At 55.5% G+C, this 15205-nt stretch overlaps 6 protein-coding genes across 6 annotated transcripts; 1 reads left to right on the forward strand and 5 right to left on the reverse strand.

The window, feature by feature from the left end:
* Nucleotides 1–395: 395 nt before the first annotated feature.
* ASPBRDRAFT_31698 (homeobox domain-containing protein) lies at nucleotides 396–2087 on the reverse strand (the record flags this gene model as incomplete). The annotated part of the gene is made up of 1 exon (XM_067622927.1): nucleotides 396–2087. The coding sequence occupies one exon, from the start codon at nucleotides 2085–2087 to the stop codon at nucleotides 396–398; it is 1692 nt and encodes a 563-aa protein (XP_067477039.1).
* A 458-nt stretch (nucleotides 2088–2545) lies between these two features.
* Nucleotides 2546–4813, reverse strand: ASPBRDRAFT_56587 (uncharacterized protein; the record flags this gene model as incomplete). The annotated part of the gene is made up of 1 exon (XM_067627593.1): nucleotides 2546–4813. One exon carries the CDS (start codon nucleotides 4811–4813, stop codon nucleotides 2546–2548), a length of 2268 nt encoding a protein of 755 aa, XP_067477040.1.
* A 278-nt stretch (nucleotides 4814–5091) lies between these two features.
* ASPBRDRAFT_56588 (M20 family metallo-hydrolase) lies at nucleotides 5092–6647 on the forward strand (the record flags this gene model as incomplete). The annotated part of the gene is made up of 4 exons (XM_067627594.1): nucleotides 5092–5249; nucleotides 5316–5633; nucleotides 5694–6521; nucleotides 6572–6647. The coding sequence occupies 4 exons, from the start codon at nucleotides 5092–5094 to the stop codon at nucleotides 6645–6647; spliced, it is 1380 nt and encodes a 459-aa protein (XP_067477041.1).
* A 213-nt stretch (nucleotides 6648–6860) lies between these two features.
* ASPBRDRAFT_45071 (uncharacterized protein) lies at nucleotides 6861–8329 on the reverse strand. The gene is made up of 4 exons (XM_067625321.1): nucleotides 7790–8329; nucleotides 7519–7707; nucleotides 7149–7432; nucleotides 6861–7099 (listed from the first exon to the last, which is right to left on the reverse strand). Exons 1-4 carry the CDS (start codon nucleotides 8258–8260, stop codon nucleotides 6976–6978), a joined length of 1068 nt encoding a protein of 355 aa, XP_067477042.1. The 5' UTR covers nucleotides 8261–8329; the 3' UTR covers nucleotides 6861–6975.
* Nucleotides 8330–8507: 178 nt separating this feature from the next.
* On the reverse strand, nucleotides 8508–14765 carry ASPBRDRAFT_181178 (putative NF-X1 finger and helicase domain protein). The gene is made up of 2 exons (XM_067619939.1): nucleotides 14428–14765; nucleotides 8508–14367 (listed from the first exon to the last, which is right to left on the reverse strand). Exons 1-2 carry the CDS (start codon nucleotides 14439–14441, stop codon nucleotides 8628–8630), a joined length of 5754 nt encoding a protein of 1917 aa, XP_067477043.1. The 5' UTR covers nucleotides 14442–14765; the 3' UTR covers nucleotides 8508–8627.
* On the reverse strand, nucleotides 14529–15075 carry ASPBRDRAFT_640238 (uncharacterized protein). Its single transcript, XM_067628447.1, has 2 exons — nucleotides 14932–15075; nucleotides 14529–14838 (listed from the first exon to the last, which is right to left on the reverse strand). Exons 1-2 carry the CDS (start codon nucleotides 14935–14937, stop codon nucleotides 14617–14619), a joined length of 228 nt encoding a protein of 75 aa, XP_067477044.1. The 5' UTR covers nucleotides 14938–15075; the 3' UTR covers nucleotides 14529–14616.
* Nucleotides 15076–15205: the final 130 nt, after the last annotated feature.

Here is a 15205-nt window from a genome sequence, read left to right on the forward strand (position 1 = left end):
TAGTGGCGCGACAGATGGCTGAAGACACGCCGCAAACGTGCAGCAAGGTGACCTCTTGAAGATAACCGGCATATTTTACAGTCGAGAGCAGTTTTCAGTTTATACATCCTGCACATATAAGACCCAATGAGACAGAGCCGTCTCAAGGTGATCTCGAATCGGATCTCGACGCCGGGGAGCCCATTAGAGGCCTAGTTTAGATGGCTTGACAGCCCGCTCGTGGTCGGCCTGCGTATGGTAACCAGGTTAGAACTTTTAGAGGGGGGCGGATATCCGCCACAGCCCTTGTCCAACAGTCGAAGTCTCTATCCGACCGTCTATGTGTCTGAGGACCAGCCGCACCGTGGCAGACGATGTTAATGGGCGATAAAATTGAGACATGGTATCTGAGACGGTCAAGGAACCTCTTCGCAGTACACGGACCGATCCGCGGGCAGGACGGCATCCCGCAATAGGGCCTGGTACAAGGGGTCCAGCCCCCAGTCCCCCGACCAGTCCGCCATGCGCCGTCCGTTCTTGAAGTGTTCCGCCAGATGGTCTGCGCGAGCTGCCCACGTGGGGAGGACTTGCTGGCAAAATCCACACCGGCTTTGCACATCATTGGTCACAACGCGACAGGCTTCAACGCGTAGGGCGGGGACCGTGGTGCAGTGATGGAACTTGCGAAAGTGTTGGATCAAGTGGTCCTTGCGCCGAAAGGAACGTTCCGATAGCGGGCGATCCGCACACACGTCGAATTCATGGGTCGAGAAATGAGATTCGGTCAGTGGAGAGGCACCGCAGAAATCGCATGCTAATACCCCCGAGCCAGCGAGTTCCAGAACGCCCGATCCCACGCTACAGATCCAGGATTCCAACGACAGGTGTACGCTCTTTTCATGACGGACCCAATCATGCTTTTTCTTGAACGCGTCCACACAGAAGGTACATTGGTATGGGCTCCCCGCTGCGGACTGACGCCTGGGCCGTCTGCGACGGGAGTGGGATCGCGGGCGCCCCTCCGACAGTGGGAATGGCAAAAAGTTCTCCGACTGATAACTCCAGGCGGATGAGAAGCTCCCAGACGACGCCTGCGACGGTTCACTGTCGATGCTCGAAATGGAGGATGCAAGGTGGTGAGAACTGGGACAGGGACTCGCATTGCCAGGGGTGTGGGGGTAATCCCAGGCGGCATCGGTGCCGGTGGCAGCAATGGCTTGTTGAATGACCGACTCTGGTACGGGTTCCTGGTCTGGTGGTGATCGCTGCCAGCGTTCCATTGGAGTCAGGGCCGCCGATCGGGCCGTGGGCATCGGGGAGCCGCTCCGGAAGATTTGACTCGGTCGGGAGGTGCGGTGGGCCATACGGTGGCGCCGTCGAGCATTGGCGAACCAGGTGGAGATCTGCTTCTCGGTGAGGCCGGTCTGCTGGGCAAACGCAGCTTTCTGTTCGTCGGTGGGATACGGGGCATGTTGGTTGCGATAGAGCCAATCCCGCAATACTTTGGCGCCTTTTCGGGAAAACCGTGGCTTGTGCTGTCCGTCCTCCTCCGTTCTTTCCTGGCCATGCGCTGATTGCGCCTGGTCATTAGGTGAGGCCGACGCTGGGAGTATATGGGGAGTGGGGAACAGCTCCTCCTCGGTCCACTCGTTCACGCCATGCAGATGATTGAAGACGGGAAAGACGGTTTCGAAGCCGGCGGGGTGGCGCTTCTGGCCGCGGGCGAGGCTACATTCACGGAAGAGGGCGACGCAACTGGAACAGGAGGTGACGGGATTCGGATTCGCCGGGGTGGTGCGAATGATCAGACACTGCAGTCGATGTTGTTGACAGTATGTGCAGGGGACAGGGGGACGATAGGCGCCCGCGAGCCACTGGGAGACATTGACAAAGTCATCAGGTGGGGGGATGACGGGTGCGTCGTCAGTCGAATCCGGCTGTGTGGACTCAGGGTTTGCGCCGGAAAGCATCTGTAACGATTCCCAGTCATGCTGTAATTGAGGAATCGCAGAGGAGATGTCCTCCGTGTTTACCAAACCGGGGACGGCATCTGAGTAGGCGGAGGGCAGCCCGTACGCCCAGTGGTCGGAGGAGGAAGGGTCAGCCATAATGTGGGGGGAAGAAGTATGTTCGTGACAAGCCACCGGAAGAGGGAGGGTCTAAGAGGTGCAGGCTATGAAGAATGCCATGGTGGAGCCAAATGCAAGACAGTCCAGAGGACAAATGAGAAGGAGGAGAAGCAGAGGAAGACGAGATGTTGTAAGAAAGGAAAGGAGAAAAGAAGGCAGAGCTGCTTTGGGCAGGCGGGGATCCTGTAACTGGAACTTCCTTCACCGCCTGCTGGATGTGGGAGACTGGAGCAAGTCGGCGAATGCTGCCGATGATTGGCCTGAGGTTTGCCATTTGAGTCAGAATCCCTTCAACTTTCGCCGATCGGGCAACAACAACTACATGAGTAGTACTCCGTACATCATCTCAATATTACACTCCATGATCTCATCATCAATTGCCAATGCTCTTCTTTATCGTCTCCTCTATATGTACATAATGTCTGTTTCTAACAACTCTATTTACTTACCTGCTGGATGAACTGCCCCAAAATCTCCCGAAGCTGCCGCAGACTGTCCACCTCCACCCATTCTTCATGCGAGTGCAAGCCTGCCCCCGATGGGCCAAACACCACGCTTGGGGTCCCTGCCGCGGTGAGCAATGCCGCATCACACCAGAACGGAGCACTCTGAACCTGGGGAGGTTGCCCGAGAACCCCAGTGCTCAGCTGGACCAATTGCTGCACCACGGGATGATCCTGGGGAACATGCTGGCTGGGGCGCCAGAGCGTGATGCGCGGCTCTCGGTACTGGAAGTCGGAGTGCTTTTGACTCAATCGCCGTAAGATGGCACCTAGCTCGGCCAGGATCTTCTCGTTGGTCTGCACCGGCACCGTGCGGTATTCTAGGGTCAGCGTGCAGCTGGCGGGATACGAGGACACTTCCTCTCCACCCTGGATGACTCCACAGTGCAGGGACCCCGGTCCCAGCACGGGATCAACGGGCAGCTGCGCCTGATACTCGCGCAATGCCTGGAGCAAGTGCCCCATGTTCAAGATGGCGTCCACCCCGTCGGCCGGCTGGGACCCGTGGGCCGCTCGGCCCAAGATCTCCACTTCTACCCACACAAACCCTTTGTGTGCGTGCGCAATGGCCAGGTTGGTCGGCTCGAGGACTACTCCAGCATCGGCCCGCCAGCCGGCTGCAATCACGTCCTGAGTGCCCTGGGAAGCATCCTCTTCGTCTGCTACCGCTGCTACCATCACGTCGCCGGCTAGTCGTTGCTCCCGGGCCACGGGAAGGGCCGACAGCCCGGCTGCCAGACCGCCCTTCATATCCAACGTGCCGCGGCCAAACACGGCCTCCTTCCCATCTTTCACCCCGAGATGGCCGGTGAGCGCATCGCCATCATAGGTGGTCAGGCTGACGGTGTCGACATGTCCGTTCAGCATGACGGACGCTCCGCCGCCAGTGCCGCGCACGATGCCCACCACGGACGGCCGTCCGGGCACAGTCTCGATGCGGTGGTGCTCGATGGCACGATGGGCGAACCAGGCGCAAAGGTAGTTGGTGATGGCTGACTCTCCGGCACCCTGTGTCTTGGACAGAGTGGGATTGGAGGAATTGATTCGCGTGAGCACCTGAGTCAGTGCCACCGGATCATCCACGGAGACATCCATCGGGACCTCGTAGGGACGAGAGCCCTCCGTGCTGAGAAGCAGAATGACAGACTCGGGCGAAAAGAAGGTCGAGGTCGGGGAAGCCTCCGCCTTGAACCGGCGGATGGCCGCCAGCGACGCAGCACCACAGGGGCCGGAGTCGATGGATTGCGCAGCTAGGTCCTGGACGGCGCAGTGGCTCTCCCAATCCGAGACGGTAAGGCTGACATCGACCAGCTGTTGCAGCAGGGGCCAGGCGGCCGACGACACGGTGCCACAGTTCATCCCCGCCATGATGCTGGGACTGGTGACTACAGAGGTTGGGTGACCTTGTTGCAAGGAGTGTGTCAGGCTGGGCGCCGTATCTGGCTCGACAGCCACCACCGTGGCGGGGGTCTCGCGCGACTTGTAGTACGTGGCTACGGCTTGAGCGAAGGAGCCCACGCCCACGGGAGCCACGACCAGGTTGTTCTTCAGGCCCAGGGCGTGCAGTTGAGCGTCGGCTTCCTGGAGTAAGGTGGCATAGCCCTCAACTACCCAAGCCGGAATCTCTTCGTAGCCGTCTAAGGTTGTGTCCTGTATCAAGATGCCTTGGGGCATTTGGTTGGCGGCTGTGGCGGCCGTCTCGACGGCGTGGTCGTAGTCCCCGTCCACCACCATCACTTCGGCACCCTCCGAGCGGATCTTTTCCTGGGTGTAGGCGTGCATTGTGCACGGAACGTAGATGCGACATTGCAGCGACATCTGCTGGGCGACACGGGCCACGGCGCGACCATGGTTACCCTCGGTGGCCGCGATGAGGGTAATGGGAGCGGACTGGGCGCGCACCCGCTCGATCAAGGCGTCCAGCGGCGTACCCTCGGGCAACTGCACCACCGAGCGGATGGCCTGGTAGATGGCCCATGAGGCCCCCAGGACTTTAAACGAGGGCAGTCCGAAGCGATTGCTCTCCTGCTTGAGGTAGACGGCGCGCACGCCCAATTCCTCGGCCACGGCGGGCAGCGGCAGCAGCGGGCTCGGCGCATAGCCGGGGAATTGTTGATGGAAGGCCAGCGCCCCGGGGGATGCCACCGAGGAGGTGGTGGACCAGCTGGGATTGATGTAGATGGGCCTGCGGTAAGTAGACATGATTATAGTTTTTCTTTCTAATTTTCTAAATACCTTCCATCTAACTGACCGGATGGTGGGATTCCTTATATAACGGGCGGGGAATAGTGCCGAGTGGAATGCGCCCTCTCGCGACAGACCCAACTGGACATGTTCCCAGAAGGCGCAGAGGCAACCCGAAAACTCAATCCCTTCCTCGGTTAGAAGCACGTATATTTTAAATGCCTGGGTATCAAACTCCAGTTTCGATAGCGAATCTGTAGAGTAACACAACCACTGCAGCACCTCTACCCCCAACCATGTTTGGCCGTTCTGTCTCCCGCCAGTTGTCGCGCTCGGCCTGGCGCCGCTGCTTGTCCACCGTGTCGGGTCCTTCAGGCCTCCGCATCAACTCGGATCGCCTTATGGAGACCCTTCACCAAACATGTGAATGGGGAGCTGCCCATCGCTACGGCCAGTAAGTCATGCGCCCGTTAGAAATCTCCCTGCTTGTGTGCTACGGGCTGAACTGAACTGCCTGCAGGGGACCGACAGAGACCGGCATGGCCCGACTCTGCCTGACCGATGACGATGCCAAAGTGCGTCACTGGCTACGCGAAGAAGTTGAGAAACTGGATTGCACAGTCACAGTGGACCAGATGGGCAACATGTTTGCCCGGCAGCGCGGATCCCTGGGATCCCCGGCGCCCATGACAGCCATGGGCAGCCATCTCGACACTCAGCCCCGAGGTGGTCGCTACGATGGGATTCTGGGTGTACTCGCGGCCCTGGAGGTCTTGCGTACCATGAAGGAGAATGGCTTCCGAACGAACTTTGACATTGGACTGGTCAATTGGACCAAGTACGTCCCCCTGGTGATACCCCTCGATATTACAGTATCACTCTAACTATCAGACCACAGCGAGGAAGGTGCTCGATTCCCCAAGTCGATGTGCTCCTCCGGAGTCTGGGCGGGAGAAATCCCCCTTGAGAAAGCCTGGGGACTGACAGACATCTTCAACCCGGCCGTGACCCTGCGCTCAGAGTTGGAGCGTCATGGCTTCCTCGGTTCGGTGGCCTGCTCCCACGACCCTGCGACTGGATACCCGCTAGGCGCCCACTTCGAGCTGCACATCGAGCAGGGCCCGATACTCGAAGAGGCGGGCAAGTCAGTGGGTGTCGTGCGTGGCGCGCAGGGGTACCGGTGGTTCACCATCACAGTGGGTGGTCGTGATGCCCACACCGGCACGACACCCCTGGCAGCGCGCCGGGATCCCGTCCTCGCTGCATCCAAGATGATCGTGGCCTCTAATGCTATTGCCAAGCGACATGGCGCGCTCGCCTCCACGGGCGTGATGAAGCTGCCGCGCAGTTCATCTACCAACACCGTCGCCTCCGAGGTGGCTTTCACCCTGGACATCCGTCATCCCCAAGATGCTGTCGTGCACGCGGTGCAGGATGAATGTCTGCAGGCGTTTGCTGAGATTGCGCGGGAGGATGGTAAGGGTGTCTCGCTGGATTGGACGCTGGATACGGACTCTGCGGCGGTGAAGTTCGATGAACACTGCATTGCCGCTGTGCAGGATGCAGCTATGCAGCTGGTGGGTAAGGACCAGTGGATGCCATTGACCAGCGGGGCGGGCCATGATAGTGTGTATACCAGTCGGCATTGTCCCACGGCGATGATCTTTGTGCCGTGCAAGGAGGGGGTTAGCCATCATCCTGAGGAGTATTGTAGTCCGGCTGATTGGTAAGTGTGCGTCGGTAGTTGTGGTTGTACTGTTGCTGATCATTGTGTAGTGCTCTTGGTACTCAGACTCTGCTGGAGGCTGTGGTTAACTATGATCGCATGAGAGGGGGTCTTTCTGAAGCATAATATGGTTAATGGAGTCACATCCTCCATCTTGGGAGAAGGATTGATAACTCCTGAATGGATTGCGTGATGCCCTCTTAACATTACTAGATTAAATACACTGGTTGTGACTCAGCTGAACTAATTGTGCTTTCTTTTTTGCAGTTCCTGGTGGAGTTCGTCATAGATATATAGTTGAGTATTTTCTGTCAGTTTACGGTTATAGAGTATGTAGTAAATGCTATGGCTAGTCATTTTGGCGCTTGTTATTATTCTTAAGCTTATATGTAATAACAATGTTAAGAGTATTCTTCAAGCCCCCAATCAACCACTCATCTCTGATGTATACCATTCAAGACCGGTCGAGATTCTCCAGGATCAGATCTACCTCATCCTTGGCAGCTTCGAGAATATGCTCGGGGGTATACTTTGGCTGCCAGCCAATCTGTCGTCCATGCTGAGCATCCAACACACATCTATCGATATCAGTAAATGCCCACTCAATATAGCATTCAACCAACTTACCCTCCACCCAATTCCACCGGCACAAAGTCCTTCGGACGACCCAGCGCCTCGCCCATCTCCTCCAATACAGCATCATCAGCATCTCCCACCTTTGCATCCTCCACGACCCCCCTCTCCGCCAGCCTCTGCGCCATCGCGCTATACAAATCATCCCACGCCACCGTACCCGACGCAGCGAGATAATACCCTCGCTTACCTGCATCCAACTCCTCCCCAAGAAGCATCTTCCTCAGCAGCTCCAGATACAGACTGACCGTGTCTTGAATATGAGCCACAGGCCAGACCTACCATATCCCAATCCCCCATTAGCCTCTCTCCAGAATAACATGCTGAAAGCAAAACCAAAATCAGAATTAGAATGAATACATACCGGCCGTCCCTCATCCACGCGATACACGCGCTTCACCTTCACCGCAGCCTTGACAATCGCGACCGTCTGGATGGAAATCCGATTCCCGAACCCTTCTCCAGGTCCGTACACCACACACGGAATGAAAATGTAACTGCGTACGCCGTGGGCTTCTGCTGTAGCAATTATGGTGTTATTTGCTTCCAGAGCCTAGATATATCCCATCTCACCATACCACATAAGTAACCCATCAAATAACTCTGAAAACTAAGAAAACAGGGGATTTACTAACCGGTCCAAGCCACGGATGCACCACCCTCGCACTCCTCTGGACCTCAAACAACCCGGGATCCGCATCGGAAAAAATAGAATCAGTCGGATGACCAGCATGACTACTAAACAACTTCGCACCCGAAGTATGCAAGAAATGCACCGTCTTGCCAGTACGTTGATGCACTTCACCCAAAGCCTGGATCATAGGGACTTGGACGCGGGCACTCCCGGCGTCGATGAGGAAGTAGATGATGGAGATTTCATGGTCGATGATGGTCTGCTTGACGTTTTGGTCGTCGTTGAGGTTTATCTTCAGTGGAGTCGCGCCGTATAGCTCCTGCACGGCGTCGCTTTGTTGGTCGGTGCGGACGAGAGCGTAGAGGGTTCCGTGGGGGGGTAAGTGGGATGATTGCCAGTGGGCGAGGAGGGTTCCGCCGAGGTAGCCGGAGGCTCCGGTGATGAGGATGTTGTGGTGGGTGTGGGTGGTCATGTTTGATCTCTTGATGTATTCGGGATTATGAATTATGGATGGTTAGTAGGTGATTGCAGTGGGTGCTGCTCATCTTATACTAATTTGAAGTCGGGTGAACTCGTGCTTGGTAAGACACCACGGCTACTGAGTAATCCGCTATCAACATGAGCCAGCATGAGTCACCCTGAGTCGCTTCATCAACTGCACGATTTACATAAATGTGTAGAACTCTACAGAATTAAGAGTACTACATCGGACATGATGATCAATGATTATTCATGACTGAGTATTATGTGGCTATCACGCACCAACAGTACAAGACATATCAACAAAACAACTAGCCAACACTTCGCCCCCAACTCATTTTGATACTCGTCTAATCACATCAAATCCTCAAATCAGCTAATCCTCGCTCCAAGTCATTTGCGCGCGTTACTCCGTCCACCGTTACATGATGCTGCCCCCCAACCGGGACACCACACTCGGGACACGTCGAGACTTGCATTGCACCCCCACACTCGCCAATCGTAAAAGGGTGTCCGTTTGAACAATAATACCAATGGCCGGTGCCTCTAAATTCGCGCGCCATGGCTTGAATCACCGCCATTCGTTCCTCACTGGACACGGCGCTGTAGAAAGTCGAGCCTCGCAACATGGCCTTGGCGCTCTCAATCTCCTCCAAGAACCCCGAGGTTTGACCTGGATACTGACTGCACAGTCTCTCCGCAGCATCGAGGGCATCCCGTCCTTCTTCCAGCCGACGCTCCGCATCCGCCGCCTCTTTGATGTGTGATCGCTGCAAAGCACACAGCTGTGCCAGGAAGATGTACCCCTCGACTTCATGGGCGACTCGCTGCAGCTGCCTGGCAAGCTGAATGAGCTTGTGGCAGGCATCCATATTCTTCTGAAGATCGACAAAGAGCTCGCGCCGAGTGGCCAATGGAGTTGCCGCGTTGTAAAGCGAGAGAAAGTCCCCGAGCAGCGCAATGTCCAGTCGGATGAGAAGCGCCCCGGCCAGCAAAGCACCTTTCGTCTGCAAGACACTTTCGTTAAACTCGAACGTCCCTTGGGCTTCTTTCACTCGCCGTGCATGTTCCACCAGGTGCTGGACGCGACTGAACGGTTGCTCTTCCACTTGGACCCGGCAATAGTATGTCACCATGCGCTTCCTCAGTCGGACCAGTGCATCCCAGCGACTCGTACCGTTCCACTTCATAATACTCCCTAAGCGTTTGATTTGTTGGTCACCGGAACCTTCGATCCGGATGGCAGCACCGCTTTGGAACATCAAAGACCCAGCCAGATTCTTGACGTCCGGCAGCTCGGTAATCAGCTTGGGTAGTTCTTGGGCCATTGGGACGTATTCGTTGTTGAGATACAGAATAAATTTCTTCGTGGCCTCATCCAACATGGCACGACGGACCAGCCGACCGTACCGAGAAATATCCCGTAAAGACCCCCGGCAGGTGGCACATCGTTTGACGTCTTCCACGGAGAATGGCTTGGATGACTCGGTGATTGCAACTGGTTTACCGCCGGCATCCAGCTCATAGTATGCTTTCAAGTCCATCTGGCCATCCATACTCTCCATCGTCAAGAAATGTCCACATCGAGGAAAGATGCAGGGGTTTTCGTTGAGATCGATCTCATGATAGGCTTCACCAAGGATAAAGTCAACGACGCGGTCTTTGACCTCCGGAGTAGCACACATCTGGCAGAACCCAGATGACGGACAAATTTCGCCACAAACAGAGGGACATTGATGGCCACACGCCAGAAGTTTCTCGCAGCGCATGGAGCAGGGCACATTGTCGCAAGGAGCCGCGCAAGGCAACGTACATGCACTGTGCGGGCACGATGATTGACATTTTGTCTCAGCACAGGGAACACAGGGCTCACAGCACTTGTTGGGGCACTGAGAGTGGCCACAATGGACATCGCATGGGGCCTCACACGGAGGGCAGGGCTCCGGCTCGTGACAGATCCGAGTACAGCTATGTGCACACGCCGAGTAATTGCGACCACATGGCTGCTCGCATCGGCCGTGAGTGACTTGGGGATTATTCTCTGCATCATATAGAGTGCACTGCCAGCATTTCCGTCGGCAAGGGTGTCCACAGGCAAGAATGGCTCCACACACTGCCAGGCATCTGAAAGTAGGATTGCTGACATCGACATGACACGGCACTGTCACCATGTGCTTACATCCTCGCACCTCCTTCGCCACAGGCACTGGACACTTCACCCGCGTGAGATCCTGCGCCTGCCAACAGGGGAGCTTGGTCGCAGCGTGTCCACATGGGAGGTGTCGACTGGCATCGACAACGGTCACCTGGCATTGCTGAGGACAATCGTCGCCGCAGTTCTTCGGGCAAGCATGATCGCATCCCTTAAAAGGTCGCGGACATGGTTCCTGGCAATAGACCGCATTGTGGAGCAGCGTCGAATGGCATTTCTGCTTGCAGGCATGGCCGCATCGCAATCGGTTGACACAGCGCTGGTTGCAACCTCCTTCTGGAGAAAACTGCACGAAGTGGTCGGGCTCCGAAACTGCGATAGGGGCATCCGGATGGCGGGGACATTGCAATTTAAGTTGAGCCCCAAAGTTGTCTTTGCTCTTCAAGATCTCCACGACTTGCCGCCACATCGGCACATCCATCGACGTAGCAGCGTTACCTATAATATACATGCCGTGCTTTGCGCGGGACAGCAGGACGTTGATACGGTTGGAGGTGCGCAGAAACCCGCAGCGTCTCTGGGCATTGCTTCTCACCAACGATATCACCACTACTTTCGCTTCCTCACCCTGGAAGTTATCAATGGTGGCCGCACGAACGGTCTGTAGTGCAGTCGACCGGGATACCGATGCATGTGTACCTGCGTCTGATTCATCGAGTCCCGCTGCCTCCAGATCGTCCTGGTCACGATCGCCGAGGACGATGGAAAACGACTCGCTGAGCCGGCGCCGTAGCCGATGAAGTTGTCCCAGGTAAGGGGTCAGCACGGCAATCTCTCCTGCTTTATAGCAGCCTTGTCGGATCAAGTGCGCGACTAGTGCGGTGGTCATCTCCACCTCGAACGCATTCCAATGTGAGGTGTTTACGGCATCCGTGCTGGAATTGTCGGCTTCGGGGTGTTGATGATTGAACCAGAACAACCTCTGTCGCATCCCGCATACCTCCGGGTATTCCAGAACCGATGGCGCATCTTCTAAGCGAGGATACAAAGTGTCCCTGACCAGCTGTGCGATGGACGGATGCATTCTGCGCTGCGTTTCCAACGTGCTGAACGGGATCCGCACCCCTGGCCCATCCTCGCCGGGATCCACCAGTCGCTCAAACAGAGATTGATCCAAAGAATACTGTTCACCACCTCGGTAGTTCTCGCGAGAAAGATTGTAGTCCTGAATCTGCGGGCGAAGCTGCTGGTGGTCCCCAATGAGAATGGCATGCTCGACCGAAGGCAGGAGGGCTGTCAGGAGATGAGCCTCCAACACCTCTCCAGCCTCTTCGCACAGCACAACCTTGGACTGAAGGCGCCGCAGCATCTTGAGATTCCGAGCGAGGCCACTGGTAGTCACCCCGATAACCTGAGCCTGTCGGAGACATCGCAGATCAACCTCGTGTCGAACGTCGTTCATTTCCTCCTTGCTTTTTCTTTGCTCATGCACCAGGTTCTTCGCTTTGTCGTGCATCTGGCCTCTATTCTTTGTTAACCAGTATTCGTAGACTATTTGCCGTTCTCTGGCACTCATCTGCTCGAGCTTTGTATTTTTCAGGATACCGATCGATCGGGGCTTCTCCGTTGATTCATATCCTCCTTTTATCCACTGATGGAATGTATCATCACGTTTCTTCGACTTCGTCTTCTGCCATCCCTGCTCATCATCGCTGAAAAGCTGGCGATAGTGCTCGGGGTTGTAGCGCTTAAGAAACCACTTCAAATTGCTCTCAGTACCTTCAGAATGTAAGTGTAGGGCATTAAATTCCTTTTGACACTCCTCTAGCTGAACGTGGAGATGATAGATGGAACTCTTTTCGACTTTGGTCTGCGGGGGCTTGTTAACTAGTTTGCTCAAGGTGTGTTGCTCGACACGTTCCGACTTGCAGCGTGATCCAATTCGGACAATCTGGGTGGTGATCTTCTTCTCCAGAAGCTCTTCCAGCAGCTGGTCGAGAGCGTGGTTTGTATAACAGACGCAGATAATTGGTCCAATATTGGCTTTGGCTTTGGCCGCATTGGCTAGCAATACCTTGATAAGGGCAACCCCGGTGTAACTCTTCCCTGTGCCCGGAGGGCCCTGGATGAGGCCGATTTGGTGCTGGAGGGTGTTGATGAGGCCCACTGCTTGTGCTGGGTCCAGAATGGACTTTGCTTTAAAGGTCTCCAAGTCAAAGGCTTGGCCGGGACGGAGATCTAGTGCGGTCCCGTCGGTCATCAAGCACCGGAGATCGAACTTGAACCCGGGTCTGAGCGCGTACGCTGGTGCCGGCACTTCTGTCACTTGATTCCGATCCTCTGTGGATGCTGGGGCCAACAAGTTCGAAAACGGCAGGTCTTCACTTCGCTTCATCTTTTGGAGCGCGCGCAGTGTTGGGGCAAAGGCAGGTAGCAGTATGCCGGGAAACTCCACTAGAGTGACGGGCGAGACTGCGCCGCGCGGACGATATCGATCCAGAACATACTGCACCTGATGGTTGGTCGGGTCGATGAAATCCAACGCGACGGTTGAGACATCCTTCTCCTTCCAGAGAGAGGGCAAGTCCTTGGGTTTGGGTGTTTCGGGCGGCAGCCTGGACGGCTCAGCTACCGTACAAAAAAGGACTTCTCCCACACGCTTATCAACAAGGCATACGAGGGCGCCACTCTGTAGACGCTTGGATTGATTCCACCATTCCTCACGCTGTTTGTTACTCAGACGCTGCACATGGGGCAGCTGAGGAAATCGGATCACGAACTGCAGCCCAGCGTGTCGATCAAAGGACAAGCTAGCCACCTTAACATTCGCATATGCGTACGTCCGGACTTGGCTACTATGTCCCGTTTGTGTTGTACTTGCGGGGCGAAGCTGATTGTGGATGGCGTCTCTCAGCTGCCCAACCGTGTCTTCACGGAGCAATCGGAAGTTGCGATCCAGGAGCCCAGCGACGCCGTCGATGTGCCACTGTCGGGGGTCCTTCACAGGCAGATATTCCGTATGAGGGGACAGAATTTCTTCCGCCGTGGGCAAGATCTGTATGTCGCAGATGTCCGCTGAATCATTATCGTGGCGTCCTCCCGGGGGAGTACGGTGGATAATGAATGATGAGGGTAGCTTCTCGCCCTGGGCGGTAGGCTGTCCAGATGAAGCCATGCTTGGAAGTGCAGCCCCGATACTGAGTCGATGCAGGATCCGTTGCATGTGGAGTTTGATCTTGTACAGAGCACTCGGCGCCTGCGAGACTTCATACCCTTCCACGATGGACTGGAACTTACTGGCCAATGTCTTGAGGTTCTCATTGATGTACGCGGTTGAATTCATCTCGAGAATGTACCAGAAAGTCAGAAGTGATCTTTCGAGCTGTTCAATTGTATCCTCCGTGGCCCGGTTCTTATTGGATGATAAGCTGTCTGCCAGAAAGGTCAGCAGAACCAGTGCCCGTCTGCCCTCCACACCATAGATAAATGCGTAGATCGTTCCAACAGCCTGTTCGAGGACCAAGGAGTCCAGCACACCAGGGTGCGTTACGATGCTCAGAAGAGACGACACCTGTTGAGTGAGGATGTCCGACCTTTGTGTAGGCGACCGGGTGGCCACGATATTTTCGTCGATCAACTCCTTCAGACGCTTCAAGCCTCCCTCCCCAGCCAGAGCGCGGATCACTTCTTGCTGTACCCCGACATCTTGATCGAGCAGCCGCTGAGCTTCCTGGAAAAATGATCCCAGCCGATATCCCAATTGGTAGTTCCGGGCTGGGTCCCACAGGTATTGTCTCCAGGCGCGGAAGTCGATCTCGCTACCTGTTGGCTCGGCTCTCTTCGTCTTTAGGCGAGGCGCATGGCCGTTATTCTCGCGGGGAGTTTCGTGTGCGAATTTGCAGCGTCGAAATCTGCACTTTCCATCTCGAGCAAAGTCGCGACAGATCCTGGAGCCAGTCAGTCAGTGATTGGTGTGTACAGCTTGTCTGCAAGTGATTCCCACTCACTTCTGGTTTGCCATCACGGTGTGTCGATGGGAATCTGTATCTTTCTTTCCAAAAACTGGACTATAGAGTCTTCTCGAGTCAGACAGTAGATGAACTAGACAAAATAGTAGATGTCAAGATGAAGTTGGGCAAAGGGAGAGATTTGGATTCAGTCTGGGGGTTACCAGGATGGCGAGGAGATAACGAGGTTCAATGACACGAAAGAGTAACACGACCGTGCAAATTAAAAAGAAAAGTCGAAGACCAGGTACTAATAAATGAGAGCACTCGAGAGGCCAAAGTGAAGGAGCTCCAAGCTGGCGCTAGCTGTCTCAGCCTTGCGGTGCAGCAAGAGCGATAATGTGAGGGGAAAGTGAGAGAAAGAGCCTTGTGGGCGCGTCGCTGCGCGCTTCCATCTGGGTTTGTGCCAGGCTGAGCAAACCATTGGCCCACGTCAGTCAGTGAAGCCAACAGGGAATGAAATCACAAATAAATATTCTTGTGTGGCTGTTGGGATTGCTCAACTTGCATTCACTGCCCGTGCATCTAACGACCGCCTGTCTCCTATTGAGCTGAAGGGGGCAGTGCTGAGCCACTCCCACGAGGCTCCCACTCTCCCTCGCCTGGATGTACGTTGATGTCATTGCTAGTTGGCGCTCTCTTATCAGGCAAGTAACACAATATCTTATGTTGTTGTTGGTCAAGATCATATTAGAGACATTTGCTACACAACTAACCATGCCCGTGCGTATATCAGGGCCAACCGTCGGAACAACTTCCTGCAGCCACTCGGAGTGCC

The sequence above is a fragment of the Aspergillus brasiliensis genome, assembly GCF_001889945.1.
Source record: "Aspergillus brasiliensis CBS 101740 unplaced genomic scaffold ASPBRscaffold_9, whole genome shotgun sequence".
Classification (NCBI taxonomy): Eukaryota; Fungi; Ascomycota; class Eurotiomycetes; order Eurotiales; family Aspergillaceae; genus Aspergillus; species Aspergillus brasiliensis.

What these genes read in the sequence shown, in the direction of transcription:
- ASPBRDRAFT_45071 (XM_067625321.1), bottom strand. Translation starts at nt 8,260, where the DNA reads ATGACCACCCACACCCACCACAACATCCTCATCACCGGAGCCTCCGGC. An exon ending in TGCATCCGTGGCTTGGACCG is followed by an intron (nt 7,708 to 7,789) that starts GTTAGTAAATCC and finishes GGATATATCTAG; the next exon opens with GCTCTGGAAGCAAATAACAC. An exon ending in CCGGTGGAATTGGGTGGAGG is followed by an intron (nt 7,100 to 7,148) that starts GTAAGTTGGTTG and finishes TGATATCGATAG; the next exon opens with ATGTGTGTTGGATGCTCAGC.